The following is a 15,550-nucleotide window of genomic DNA, read 5'->3' as shown; positions in this document are numbered from 1 at the left end:
AGCTCTCCATCTTTTTTTTTTTTTTTTTTTTTTTTTTTTGAGACAGTCTCACTATGTATCTCACTGTGTAGTCTTTGCTGGGACTCCTGCATAGACCAGTTGGCCTCAGATTTACAGAGCTCTACCTGCCTCTGCCTCTGGAGTAGTGGGATTACAGGTGTGTGCCACCATGCATGCCTGGCCCTACCTTTTTTTTGAGACTGGAGACAGAGTCTCTCACTGAACTTGGAGCTCACCATTTATGGTAGACTTGCTGGCCAGCCAGCCCCTGGACTCAGCTGCCTCCTGTACTCCTAGCACAGGGTGATGGGCACTCATGAGCACGCCAGACTTCTTACACTGGTGCTGGAAACCTGAGCTTACAGTCCTCCTTCCTGCGCAGTGAACGCTTTACTCACTGCCCTGTCTCCCAAGCCCCGCAAAGTTCATCTGTTTTTAAACCTTTCAAAGATTTATGTATTTTCATTTCTATGATGTTCCTGCATGTGTGTCTATGCACCATGTGTAAAAGCCGAAGGGGGGACGTCAGATCTCCCCTAAAACTGGAGCTATAGACAGTTGCTAGCCACCATATGGGTGCTTAGAATTAAACCTAGAAGAACAACTAGTGTTACCAACTGCTGAGCCATCTTTCTAGACTCCAAAAAGTTTATATTTTAATGTATATATAATGGGAGGTTCTTCTCTGGAATTTGAGATCCCAGATTGCAATAAATAGAATTGCAAAGTGTATAATTCATTAAGCTTCTGATTTCTGTTGCATGTTAAATGTTCCACACATGCTTTCTCATTTATTCTCATAACTATTACAAAAAAAAATTATTGTACCCATTTTACAGATGGAAAAGCTGGCAAATAATTTGCTTAAGGTCTTACTTAGCTGAAACAAGACTCTCTACTCCTTAAATTTAACCTATGCCACACTGCTACTTATAAATCTTCTGTCTTGAATTCTTTAGGTAAAGGTATTATCATCCCATTAACTTTTAAGTATTAAGGAAACTAATGTTTTCTTATAGAAATAGAACCAAAATTTATTAATTATTTTGATTGATATAACGCTCTATAGATGATTTAACTGATTTGTGTCCAAAGTAAAATTCATTTATATATAACTGTGCAAACCCCTATAAATTAATTTTTTATAGCTAAAGAAAGAAAATGGCTTTTTTAAATACCACAGCTTAAAAACAGACTTTTTTCTAGTAGGAAATCTAATTTTCAAAAACACTGAACCTGTAGAACAGAGCAGGCCCCAAGGAATAGATTTTCCCTGTCCATTTATTAACTGTCAATTGATTTCATTAAAAAAGGAACAAACTTGGCAGATGATGAGCTCATAATTTAGATGAATTACTTATTAAAAGGAAAAGGGGCTTTGGAGCTGTATTGTGCAGATAGTGGCCTCCACTGCCCTGAACTGGAAGAAGCACTTCTGTGGTGAAACTGATGGCCCACATTCAGGTAATCTCTGTCTTCCTAGGACTCTGCTCAGAAAGGAAGACCGTGAGTTGTATCATAGGAACTTGTATTTTTTAACTTTGTAGAGTTACTTTATCCATCACAAGAGCAGAAGTCCCTCCTGTGGGATTAACGTATTTCTGCTTCCAAAGCAGTTGGAGCATTTTACGGACACACCTAAATGAGAGCTATCTGCTCCAGAAAATGCCAATGATTCTTACTTTTGGTTGCATATGACATTTGTTTTTTAATCAGAGGACCTCAGAATATAGGGCCCATCAGTCTTCCCATCAGTTAGACTCAAATAAAATGATTTCCTTTTTATCACAGATTATGAAAAAATACATACCTAAACCAGTTATTATTTTTATGCATTTAAAAACAAATACTTGAGCTTAATGGAGTAAACAATAGCAGTGTGATCAGTTTTATTATGATCTCAGACCCTGAGTCCACAGTTTGTATAGAGCTCTTCCTAGTTCATCAGGATGGCTTGGCTCTCTTCCCTGATGACAAGAGAATCACAAGGCTGAAGGAGGAGAAGGGAGAGAAGGTAAGTGTGCCTTGTAGAACTAGGAACTGAAGTTATGCAGAGGCTCCTTTACTCATGGTTGATGCCTGGGATACTTCAAAGACTGTTTATGTAGGACAATCAGCCAGAGTACCTATATACAGCTTATCTTTATGATACTGGCTTCTCAAAAGATCATGCCAGAGTCCAGAGAGGGAAGGTCCTAAGAGGAAGCTTCTGAAAAGCACATGTTCCAAAAGAACCAACAGCAGCTGCATGGCTTTTATGACCTGGTTTCAGAAGTCATATAGCTATATATCAAGCACACTCACTGTAGTTAGTACTTGGAAACTGAGGTACAGGATTACTACAAATTTGTACTACAATGTAGTAATGTACTACATTGTTAGGCCCTGTCTCAAAAATAATGTTAAGGGGACTGAGAGATGCTCAACACTTAGGATCACTGGCTGCTCCTTAGAAGGCTCACGCTCAGTTCGCAGCACCGTATAAAGTTGACAACCACATGTACGTTCAGTTTCAGGAGATCACACGGCCTCTTCTGGCTTCTGTAGGCACCAGGGATCCATTTGGCACACATATGTACATGAATTGCAAGCACTCATGTATACATATAAGTTAATATATCTTTTTAAAATAACAGTAATTTTAAAAGCCTGATAATGGTTAGAAGAAAAAAAGGGGAGAAGAAGAAAAGCAAGAAGACAGGAGTTCATGCCAGGCACGGTGTCACATGCCTTTAATCCCAGCACTAGGGAAAGCAGAGGCAGGCAGATCTCTATGAGTTCAAGGCCAGCCTAGTCTACAGAGTCCAGGATAGCCAAGGCTACACAGAGAAACCCTGTCCTGCAAAACAACAACAACAAAAGACAGGAGTTGAAGACCTCAGTTATATAATGAGCTAGGGGCAAGCCCAGGTCTCCATGAGACTCTGTCTCAAAAAAATAACAGCAACAACAACAAGCATATGAGTATACATATATATGCATATACGTACATACTAGTTGAATCACTCATAATCTTCCCAGGTTGAAAGAGGGACATAGGTCCCACCTTTAGTAAGAGAATTGTCAACTATTTGGTAGCATTTAGGAACTACACCACTGTTTGGCAAACTAAGTGACACATCTGTCCAAACAGACACCACTGATGAGCAAGTATGTAAAGCTCAGATAAGTTTACAAGTGTTTGCACTGTACAATAGTGAAAGAGTTTGGGAAGAAAATACTATTTTCCTGATAGATATGATCAGAAATATTCATGGTCTAGCTCATAGAGACAGCTCTATGTCAAAGATAAGACTTCATGAAGGATGGGGAAAGAGATTTCCAGAGGAGTGAAAGAAAATGTGCATCTCAGCAGGGATCTGACTTGAGAAAACTTGGAAGTGAACCTAAAAGGCTAGCAGGAACTAAAGAAGAAAACTGAAATGAGGCAGGTGGCCTAAGCTACTGAAGAAGATGATGTGAGGACAAGATGATTGAGGAGGATGTTGGCTTCCTCCTTACACCCCCCACCATCACAGGAATTCAAAGTGCCGTAGACGCTCATGCTCATCAGACCCCTGAGATGGAGCCTGACTGACTCAACAGTCCCACCATCTGAGTATTATGTTCAGCACCTTCATCTAAAGCAAATTAGAAACATCTGCCTCACGAAACATCTACATCACAGTGGTGCTGTGGTAGTCATCCTTTGCTAGGCCCTAGACACATGGCGTGATACCCTGTAGTCTCTGCGTCTAGGCCCGCCCTTGACAACCCACTTGGAGGGTGTTTCTGTGGATGCTGTTTCTGAGTTCCTTACTATGTGGCTTATGAAGATAAAGCATTCACTCAGCCTCCTGGCAGATGTTGAATCAAAAAGTGCCAAATGTAGCATTCATGCTACTCTCCGTGTGTTCACAGCCATGCATCTGTGTGCTTGTTTTGTGTGAAAAACCTATCATGTGACAACAACAAAAGGGTTATACACGAAAACCTTTTCATCATATGCCAATAAGGCTGTTAAAATATCTCTCCCCTCAACAAAGAGTGCGAGTTCACCCTGGAATCATATGGGCACAGGTGGCCTAGAGGTCAGTGATACTTGTATATTGCGTTTGCAGTGACAGTTTTTAACAATTGAAGGTGGTCTCAAGAAACAAATCAATGTACTGACTTGGCAATTAATTCCAGCTAGAAAGGAAATATAGTTTCCTTGAAAAAAAAATGGTTTGATTTTTATATTCAAACATACATGCCCCTTGACCTGCTCTTATCAGAGAAGGTTAAACAGAGGGCACTAGGTCACAGCATGCTGGACGCAACTAATTAAATAAGGGCTGAACTGAGAAGGTGTCAAGACTTGATTTAAAGGAACAAGGCCCTCCTGACATGTCTGGGGCTTGAAAATACTTGGGGTGGGGGTTGCCTTGGTGCAATAGAACTGTGACAGAAGACACTCTTAAGGCCAGCAGTCCTAGCATTACAATAGAACTGTGACAGAGACACTCTTAAGGTCAGCAGTCACAGCATTACAGCAGTGCCCACCTGGAGGGCTATGTTTCCCTGAAGCTAGATAGTGAACTAACTGAATTTCCAAGCTACAGTCATCTGACCTGGCTTCAAACCCAAGAAGACCTCAAATAAAGAGATGAGTGTAAAACAGTGCCTTTCCCACAGGCCAGCAGCAGTGCCTCATTCCAGTGTGGGCTGCAAGTGTATTCTGTGGGCTTCGCCTCTCCCCTTTGCCCTCCTGTCGCTCTGTCTGCTTGACATGTTTATTAAATAGAAGCTTCAGGCTGCACAGGCAGACTCAGACTCTCCTCCCAAGTCGCCCACCACTGACAGCCCGTAGCCTGTCTGGAGAAAAGATCCCAGAAGCAAAAAAAAAAAAAAAAAAAAAAAGATCCCAGAAGCCTCATAGCTGAAGGGCTCCCTAGTTTGGGGTAAGGATATTTTATTTTGATTTGGTTTGGTTTTTCACATTCTCTCAGTAGCCTTTGTTTTAGAGCCCTCTTTATTTGAATAATAGATCCTTATTTAGATTTCTCTTTCTCTTTGAGCATAAGTAAATAATTAGAAATGGGTATTTATCCCTGTACAAAGGCGGGGGACATAGCCCAGTGATGGACTATCTCCTTAGAGTAGGGAGGCCCCTGGGCACTGTCTCCAGAGCCTACAGACACGAAAGAGTCTTTGCTGTGCACAAAAAAAGATTTCACCCTTCAGAAAAAAAAAAAAATGTTAGAAATTAGCTTACACAGCACATTCACAGATAAATTTTAGTATTTACATTTCTACGTATTTTCTACAATACGAATTCTTATCTAATGAGAAAATGTAAGTTATTAAGCATGGAATAAATAACTGCTTTAGGTAGAGAGTGTTTCGATAGGTGTGTTGTGGGCATTTGTTCTGCTCTATTTTCTGTCCTTCAGGTTAAACTTTACATTTATTTGGGTCATTTATTAGATTAAGAACCCCTGAGCTGACTGCTATCCATAGTACCATAGGCAAGTTCATGATACTTTTGGTTTCCATTGTGTGTATCTGGGGAAGCTTCCTTTGTTTTTGTTTTTGTTTTTGTTTTTGTTTTTTAAAGAGAGAAAGCATGTGGACTTGGGTAGGAAGATTCTTGGAGAGTTTGGAAAGGGGAAATGAAAATAGTGTATAAATTTTTTTCCAGTAAAAAATTCATATAGAAATTTTAAAAATAAAATAAATAAAGCTCCAGGTTCAAGCAAACTTCCCTACAAACATTTGACAACTAGGCTATTTGAAAGCTAAGAATCTCTCTAACTTGTACCATTAGTTCCTTTTCTCCATTGTTCTAAAAACAGGACCTCTGTTATTAAATACATGCTACTTATAAATGTTTTAAAAAAGAAAGAAAAAAAATGTCATGTCCCTCTAGCCACATAAGAGTGTGCAGAGCCTGGTCTTGCTGTTTGCTGTGCAGTCCTGGCTCTGGGCTGGGAGTTCTAACTGCTCCTTGTCTGTCAGTCTATTGTAGGGGCCGAGGGCTTGTCCCTTGCATTCCGGCACATGGCTAGCTCCCTGCTGGGCCACTGCAGTCAAGTCTCCTGTGAAAGCCTCCTTCATGAGGTCATCGTCTGTGTGGGCTACTTCACTGTCAACCACCCAGATAACCAGGTAAGAGGCTCTGGAAGGTACCTTAGATTACTCCCAGCACTGAGGGTGTGGGGTATTCAAGTGAGAAAAGACAGGCTAGCCTGCTGGAACCCATCTGTCCTATGTGAAGGCCCTTGACCAGGCTCCCAGGATATGTTTCTGGCTTTATCTTTAAAAAGATATTTGATCTGCTCCAGATAGCACAAGGGCCTCCTCTTAGAGCTATAAAGGTAAAGTCTTTTAGTGAAACATGTTAAAGTACACAGAAGCATCCATTCCCTCCTATCCAGCCAGCTTCGACTCCCATACCATATGGACTCCAGTGCTTTCACTGGGATAAGGAAGCTTCTGCATCTCTTGACTCAGATCGCTGAGCAAAACATATAAAGCTGTCCTTGGCCTTGCTCTGCCTGCGTGTTCAGAAGCTTCCAGATGGTTTGAGGCAGAAACTAAGACGGCAAGGTTCTGGCTTCTCCTGATTGAGTGACAGGCATAGTTTTGCTCCTGGCTGCTTTGTTTGGTTTCTGATGAGGGCTTCTATGACTGTATTCTCCTGCTTTATGAAGGTAGAATGTTTGTTACAAATTAGAAGATGATAATGAGGCACTTTCTTTCTCTTTTCACTTTATTTTTTAAATAAATCATGTACAACTAACATATCAAACTAATACTTAAGCACCTCATTTATATTGTTTTATCTAGACAGAAACTTGATTGTACAGATTATAACTCAGAAAAAGATCTGAACATCCTACTAACTTTTATTCTAAGCTCACTGGTTTTTATTTTAAGCTACTCTCAAACAAATGTGCCTATTAGATTTATCAGAACACACAAGAGGAAAACAAGAGAAGAGATCAATGTGCTGTCGTAGCCTAGGCAAGAAGTTGCCCACTGAGAGCTGCCACTGCGTGTCTAATGACGACAGCGAGAACAAGGCAGTCTTGTAGATTCATAGGAGCATTCACCCTTAGGAAGCATGGCGGCAAAGTGGACCTTCAGTGCATTCTCTTTAAGAAGAGTAAGGAATGGGCAGTCCATTTTAGAAAAACATTCCTGTGATTAACATGTAGAAGATCTAGGTGTGTAGAGGAACAATATTTTTTTTTTTCCCAGACACTGTTGGCAGTAAGCAAATGTTTGTCACCTCCCACTGTGGAAATATTCAGGAAGCTTCTTCCCTTGCAAACAGCCAGGTTTTTGTTGTTTCTAAAGACCAGGCCCAGTAGGTTGACAAAGCTCTTAAGAATTACTCAGGAATTGGAGAGGTGGCTCAGCACTTAAAGAGCATTGGCTGTTCTTGCAGAGTCTTGAGTTCAATTCCCAGCCACATGGTGGCTCCCAACCGTCTATATTGAGATCTGATGCCCTTTTTTTCTGGCATGTAAGTGTACATGAAGATAGAACATGCATATACATAAAATAAATAAAATATTTTTTTAATTAGAAAGAAAGAAAAAAAAAACTACTCAGGAAAAGATTGGTTGAGGGGACCCTCCTTCATGGATTTCTTCCCTTTGTGTGTGTGTCAGTCTATGGGATGACTTTTATCTCACTTTAAAGCTTCTTCTCATGGTTATGATCACAAGGCATTCCTTATTTTTAATGAAAAGATATGGAGAATATAAAGAATAAAATGGAATCCCCATCGTTTCTGGTCTCAGTATCTGAAATGGCCACTAGCAGTTTTCCTTCCAGAGTCTTCTCAGTGAATGATTTTATGTAGTTGAAGTCATATTGCATTTGTACTCATGTCCTACTTTCTGCATTTCATAATACACCAGAATATCGTCTTTAATGGCTTTTCCTTGTGTGGACACTCTTGGTTAACCTTTCAACTTCCTGTTATATGTAAGTGACTTGCGCCATGTATCATGGCACAATGGCTGCATGTGTAGAGAGCTGAGCAGTTTGAGTGAGCTGTTTGGTTGTGTGTAGCTCTGTGCCAAGAGGTTTCATTCTTTCAGTGAATCTCATGCTACTATGCTTTGAAACTTTTGCATGAGCCAACTCTTATTATGGTAAGTTTATGGAATTCAGGATTCTGTGGGATTTCTGAGCTTTTCTTGCTGCTGCTAGGTCATACAGCAGTCCTCCCCTTCACCATCTTCACCTTAGTGTCTCTGGTCTCACCAGAGTGAACAGAGATGGGCATGGGAACATATATTTGAAGTGGTAAGGAAAAAGCAGCTGCAATGGGTAGAGAGAACATAGGAGTGGGAGTGGAAGAGAAAATGGGTGTTAGGAGGGGAAAGAAGGGAAGGAGGAGGTGGTGGCAACAGCCACTGTCCCATCAGGCCTAGCTGGAAGAAGAAAAGGATGCAGGAAGATTTGGAGGTCACTGTTAAAAGATGATGTCACTCAGAAAATGGAATTAGAAAAGTGAATAAAGCCAGACCTTGTGCTTTTGGTACCTTACCACCCACAAGGGCAAAGTGCTAAACTGATCATCAGTAAATCAGAATCAGAGAGCCAGTTCAGCTCTGAGATAGTTGCTGAAATGCGACAGTTTATGAGGAGAAAGCAGAACATGATAAAATACGAATGAAATTAAAAACTGATACAAAGGATAATAATTGTGAAAAGCAAAAGTTTGTAGCAATGCAATTTGTTAGCATCACCCTTGTCCTGTAGACATGTTGGTGCTGTTGTGCCCAGGTGCTTTTTCTCACCTCTTCAGCACTACAGTGAAGCCATCAGTACAAAGTTAATTCCTGCTTCAGGTGGTTAGGTAGGCAACAGTGTTCTAAGAAGCAAGTTAAAGCTCCTGAAACAAAGAAAGGCACTGGGAGATTTAAGAAAGTCAAGTGTGTGACAGGCCATCCACTTTTGCTCACTGATGGACACCTTGGACAGCTTGCATGAGATGGCAGTATGCTACAAGCTACCATTTTACCCTCCGTATCCCAAGAGCTTCTGGGCATGTGTGTGTGTGTTGTTCCAGAGACCCCTAAGGATTCTAGGAAGGTATAAATAAACCCAGAACACAATTTAGCCAGTTGAGAGCCTGGGTTTTAGCTCAGCTCTGCTTCTACCCTACTTATGTGATCTTAGATGAATCCTCCCCCTTTACTTTTTTGGATCTGTGACTTTTGAAAAGTAGAGTACTTCTTGAGAAGTGTGTATGTGTGTGTTGCTAAATTGTAGGGCAAAATGTTTCAACTGCTAAATTATGTATACTTCACCTGATAAACAAAGAAAGGAGAGGATGAGAAAGATTATACATAGATATTCTTGCCTAAAAATGTCTTGAGCCTATGACATTAACACTCTGCAACTAGAACCATAGACAGACTAGCATTCTGATTTCAGGAGGATTCTCCGCCCTTGTAGTTTTTAGATCCTTCTTACTCCCCTCTGGTGTCTGTCAGCACCAGACAGCTTAGTAAGCTGCCTGCCTTTGGCGGCACCTTGTCATTTGAAGCTTAGTATACCTGTTTCCTGGCATGAATTGAGGAGAAGAAGAACCATTGGCAGACACAGCAGACTTCTCAGAGATGACCTGTTAGGCTTTGCGTGTGTCCACACTGTCAGCAGCCACAGTTGGTTTGTCTGATGTGTCCTCTAGCCCAAGTGGGGATCTGTGGCAGGCTCTGGTTAGGCTACATAGAAGACAGCATAAGGCAGACAGCCACACGTCACTGAAGTGATAACTACTTGTCTCCAGTGAAACTGGGGAGTTTCTGTGTGTTTGCTTTCCTTTAGAGTGGAACTCTTTAATTCCCTTTCTCTCTGGCACAAACCCAGGAATTTGGAAGTGACCATTTGCTAAGGAGACGTGGTAAGACCAGCTCTAAGCTCTGCCCCATTGTCCATGTCTGTGGAGCTTGTATCTGGTCATCTGGGCAGCCTCACCTCACAGGCAGGCTCCATGCTGCCCTTCTCACCCACCCCTGTTCTCAGCCTTCTGGGAGAAAGTTTCATGTTAAATCGCTGGGCATGTTTTTCCAGAGAGAAGTCTTCATTTCCTACTAGGGAAACAGCATGTTTCTCTACAAAACTGCGGGCCTGAAATCTTGTTGCAGCCTAAGTCTGTTTGATTAGGTAACTGCTTTGCATAAAGGACTGGCCTTTTTTTTTTTTTTTTTTAAACTTGCTGCCACTTAGTCAATTAACTGGAAGGGCTGAGCCCCATGATACCACAGATCACTTCAGAAGAGTAAGCCAGATAATAAAAAGTAATGCCCTGTCCGTGATGGAACCAATCATCTGTTTCCTATAGGTTTATACTGTCTAATTAAAATGATGTTTTAATCAAAAGCTTCCCTGTGTTTTATAACATTTCGTAACTTTCTAAATTCTTTCCCATTTAATTATTATAATGAACATAATTAATATGTGCTGTCAGAATCTCACTTTATTTACATTGTATTGGATAATTAAATTTGGTCTGATAATTAAATTAACTTAAATGAAAGATTGTGTGACTGCCTGAATATTACTGTCCTGGGAGTAAGCACTTTTGCATATTGATTTTGATTAGTGACTGCCTGTCTCACTTGGAAAGGCCTGATGGAGTCCAGGTACCCCAACTACAGTCTTAGGATAATTGAAAGGAAAGATCACTTTCCCCACCTGGCCCATCCAGCCTCTCTATAGTACCGTAAAGACAGATCAGAGCTTTATACTTTCTCAACTCAGGAAAGTTTTTTGTCCAAGAAATTGTTTCATGACCCTAAGTGAGTAGGTATATAAAATAGGTATAGAAAGCAAACATTTACTGATAGCAAATCATAAAGAAATTTATTTTAAAAACAATCCTTAGTATACATACGACTTCACTGTTTACTAAAAATTGGGGCAAATGTGATACTAATTAGATGGGTATGCCTATTTATTTTTACATAAAAATTAATATTCACTGAACATTTGATACCATAGGTCATAGAGCATCTTCAGCAGTTTTCAAAGTTGATTGATATTTTATACTCATCAGTATTATGACCATCACTTCATATACATACATAGTGCAGAATGAAAAAAGTATGTTTAGTAGGGGGGTAGCTTTCCACTGGGAAGATCATACCAACTGGTTTGTTCAGTGCCACAAGGCCAACCCTTAAAATGTACATACAAGTAACATTATTCATCAGGTTGTATTTAGGAATATATATGCATATGCAAATACATAACTGTGCAATAACCGTTAGTGAAAAAAGAAGCCACGAATTTGAAGGAAAACAGGGAGGGGTATATGGAAGGGTTTGGAGGGAGGAAAGGGAAGGGAGAAATGTAATTAAATATAATTTCAAAAATAAAATTGTATTTGTTATTTTGTTGTTGTTGTTGTTGTTGTTTTGAGACAGGGTTTCTCTGTGTAGTCCTGGCTGACCTGACTCACTTTGTAGACCAGGCTGGCCTTGAACTCATAGCAATCCAAATGCCTCTGCCTCCCTAAGGGCTAGGATTACAGGCGTGGACCACCATGCCCAGCTAACATAAATTTTTTAGAGTATGCTTAGGGCCTTTGAAATTATTGGGAATTCTGTCCTAACCTGAAGACAAATTCATATCATAGCGGTTTGTTTGTTTTTTGTTTTTTTTTAAGAAACTCAGGGGCTGGAGAGATGGCTCAGTGGTTAAGAGCACTGTCTGCTCTTCCAAAGAACAGGGGTTCAATTCCCAGCACCCACATGGCAGCTCACAACTGTCCATTTGCCCATTCCAAGGGATCTGACCTTTACACTAATGCACATAAAATAAAGTTAAATAAATTATTTTTAAAAAAAGAAACTCAAAAGTCAGCAACTCCAACAGCATTTTTTAAAATCAAACACAATACAAAGATACACTAACTTGATACTTACATGACAGGAAAATATTAGAAGTTACTGTTTTCTGCAACTAAACCATAATGTTTCTGTAAGAGCAGAAAACTTTGCATATGTGGTAAAAATACTTTATTTCATATCAAATATAGTAGTGTTGAATCGGAGCCAAGGTATTTGGGGTTTGTTTTGTTTTGTTTTTCAAAACAGGGTTTTTCTGTGTAGCCTTGGCTGTCCTGGACCAGGCTGGCCTTAAACTCACAGAGATCCACCTGCCTCTGCCTCCTGAGAGCTGGGAATAAAGATGTGTACCACCATGCCTGGCTGCCTTGCCATTTTTTTAATGATCATTTCTGAAGGAATCTGTTACATTCCTGTCAGGCATTTCCCTGCACACATAAGTAATTTATTCGTTTTATTTCATCTTCAGTTAAGAAAGACTCGGTTGTCATTTATTGCAGTAGCTTAACAGGTTATTTGCCACTAAGCTAGAGCCTCATACTTTCCTTTGTGCTGTTGTACTTTATTTTAGTTTATTTATTTTTTTTAAAGATTTATTTATTATGTACACAGTGTTCTGCCTGCATGTGTCTGCATGCCAGAAGAGGGCACCAGATCTCATTATAGATGGTTGTGAGCCACCATGTGGTTGCTGGGAATTGAACTCAAAACCTCTGGAAGAGCAGACAGTGCTCTTAACCTCTGAGCCATCTCTCCATCCCCCTTTAGTTTATTTTTAATTTGTGTGTATGCATATAAATCAGAGAACAGTTTATGGAAGTCAGTTCTCTCCTACCCTGTGAGTTCGGGGAACTCAGGCTTGGCAGCAAGCACTTTCACTGGCTGAGCCATCTCACTGCCCTTTGTGAAGTTTTGTGTTATTTTGTTTGCCATGGTAGGGCTTGAAATCAGAGCCTCATACATGGTAGGCAAGTGCTCTTCTGCTGAGCTTTACAGCCCTGGCTTCAGCTGTGTTTTGAGAATGGCAGTTAATACGGAAATAGAGTGCTTGCCTAGCAGTTTCCAGAATCACAGTCCAGCTTTTAGAGCTCTCAGAGCTGGTCTAAGTCCTGCTCAAACATCCTTATCTCACTCTTTGTCTTTCTCAAAGGCAGGTGATCCATCCCGGGTCACACCTACTTGGTACATACTGAGCTCATCTAGCCCATGTGCTGCATTGGGCTGAGAGTGAAGAGAACGTCCATCACTCAAGGGCTTCCTGTTCTCCCAGTGTCAGCAACTCATTCTTCACGCGTCACATCAGCATTCACCTTTCTACATTTTCTTCCTTATGGTAGCTATAAGATGGGGGTTCATCATGTCTAAAGAAAAGCCCACAGGGGGGATTATATATATATATATATATATATATATATACATATATATATATATATACATATATATATACATATATATACACACACACACACACATTCATTTATTTTACAAACCACCTGAGAGTTTCTGAGAAACTCCTGGCTTAACAGTGGCTGCCTTGCAAGGAACAAAGTGGAGTATAGCAGGCAATGCCGGAATCTGCATGCAGCCTCAGCCTCAGCTCTTAAAGAAAGACTTTAAGACTATCACACTTCTTTGTGCAAGGACCATTATGGGGATTGCTTCTTGATAAGTAATAGAGTTGCACCAGGCATTCTTGCCTTGGCTGACACAGTAGCAGGAGAGGAGGCTCTAAATAGGCTCTGGATGAATATACAATTGAAATGTTGAACTTAACTCAATCATACAAAAAGTTAAATGCTATGGTGATTCTGAGCATAGGCTCTAAGGTCAGCTGGCTTTGACACCCAAGCACTGTGACCCTGTGCAAGTTACTGAGCCTCAATTTTTAATTCAGTGGTTTAGTTTAGCCACAAGGGTGACATAGATTAATAACTTACATGTGCATTTTAAGGCTAGGCCTGCTTCAAAGCATCAGAAGATGGACAAAGGATTGTCCAACCCAGATCCCTTGCCCAAGGTGCAGAGATAAATGCTCAGCAGTGTTCACAGGCCTATCTTTTGCTCACTTAAAAAATCTTTTGGGCTGTCATGTATGCCCAAAATTAGAAGGACTCTTTTGTCAGTTTAACTCACAAATGATGATAATTCAAATTTTTTCTGAATCTATGCTTTTGGTCATAGAGGAACTTTTTAAATAAAATACCCAGGTATAGACTATAAAGGTCTATACCTTTATAGTCTTGAGAAGATCTCAAGATCCTGCTTGAGAAGACCAGGATCTTAGACGGATCTTAGACCAGACCCTAGACGGGATCTAGGGTCTCTTGGAGCTGGAGTTACAGGTAGAGTTACAAGTAGTTACGTACATGACATGGATCCTGGGATGCAAACTCAAGTCCTCTGAAAAAGCAGAAAGTGCTCTTACCTGCTAAGCCATCTCTCTAGCCCTGTTCATTTTGAAGGATAAAAATCACAACTACTTTAGTTACATTTGTTTTCTGGCTGTTCCTTACTCTCTACTCAGGCCTTCATCCTTGCTGCTTTCTTCCTCTCAGAAATCACCATAATTTCTGGTGCTCACTTCCAAAAGTTTGTTCTTACCTGTCCTGTTATCATAGCATCTGCCAAGGTTCTAACCTGTGGGCCAGACACGCAGTCACTGTTTTTCAGTTTCCATACTTTATTTTCCTTCACTCATTTGTTACCCATTTGTTACTCATTTGTTATTTTATCTGTTTCATTTTGTCTTTTTACCCTGCTAAAATGTTAAATACCTTAAGAACAAAGTCCTCATTAGTGGTACATATGTCAGTGCCAGGCACATTAACTATATCCTGAATAAATATTGGATGGCAAGATGGCAGAAGTCTCTCTCTCTGTGTGATCTTACAGAAAAGGTCAAAATGACTAGATTTTAAAATATTCCATTTACTGACCAAATCTAAACTTAATAGTTAAAATTTACTTTAGCCATTTCTTTGGCATTATAATTTATCTTTCTAAAAGAAATGTCACTGTTGTAACTGCTGACTTCTAGGGTCAAAGAAAACAATTTTGTCAGGATGTAGCCACCTTGTATTTGAAAAGTGGCAGTGTGAGGAGTGTTAAGGGCTAGGGTCCTACCTCATCCTCTCCTCTCAGAGAGCGTCTGGGCTATGACAGGCTATCTGAGTGTTGATTTCCCTGCTGTCGAGACAATGGCCTTAACTCATGAGGTCATTGTAAAAATTAAATATCACCTTGTTAGCCAGGTCACAGTTTGTTTGACTCATGCTCTGAAACAGTGGCTCTACTTTTGAGGTGGGTTCTTTCTCCCTATCTTGGTGGCAATATCACAGTAAATCTGCTCTGACTTTGAATGAGTTGATTTAAGAAGCTTTTTGCCGAGTGTGGTGGCACATGCTCGAAGCATTTGGGAGGCAGAGGCAGATGGATCTCTGTGAGTTCAAGGCTATCCTGGTCTACAGAGAGAGTCCGGGACAGCCAAGGCTACACAGAGAAACCCTGTCTCAAAAAAAAAAAAACAAAAAAAAAAAACAAAAAAACAGAAAGAAGAGGAGGAGGAAGAAGAGGAAGACAAAGTAGCAGCAGAAGAAGAAGCAGCATTTTCACAGCTCCATAAGCTCCAGAGGACTTAGGCAGCCCCTCTGTGCCTTCACTGGTCTGTCCCTCTGTGTCCTCACTGGTCTGTCCCTCTGTGTCCTCACTGGTCT

The 15,550-nt window shown here is 40.5% G+C and overlaps 1 protein-coding gene across 2 annotated transcripts in view; it reads left to right on the top strand.

The window, feature by feature from the left end:
• Scaper (S-phase cyclin A associated protein in the ER) overlaps window positions 1-15,550 on the top strand; it is a 351,295-nt gene that overhangs the window by 315,769 nt on the left and 19,976 nt on the right. For both annotated transcript variants that reach the window (XM_055621927.1, XM_055621926.1), the window contains one exon: window positions 5,980-6,129. In XM_055621927.1, the coding sequence (XP_055477902.1) occupies window positions 5,980-6,129 (150 nt within the window). The remainder of the gene's footprint in view (window positions 1-5,979; window positions 6,130-15,550) is intronic.

The sequence above is a fragment of the Psammomys obesus genome, unplaced genomic scaffold (assembly GCF_907164565.1).
Source record: "Psammomys obesus unplaced genomic scaffold, mPsaObe1.curated_primary_1811, whole genome shotgun sequence".
Classification (NCBI taxonomy): domain Eukaryota; kingdom Metazoa; phylum Chordata; class Mammalia; order Rodentia; family Muridae; genus Psammomys; species Psammomys obesus.
This window is presented reverse-complemented; position numbering and strand designations above follow the sequence as displayed.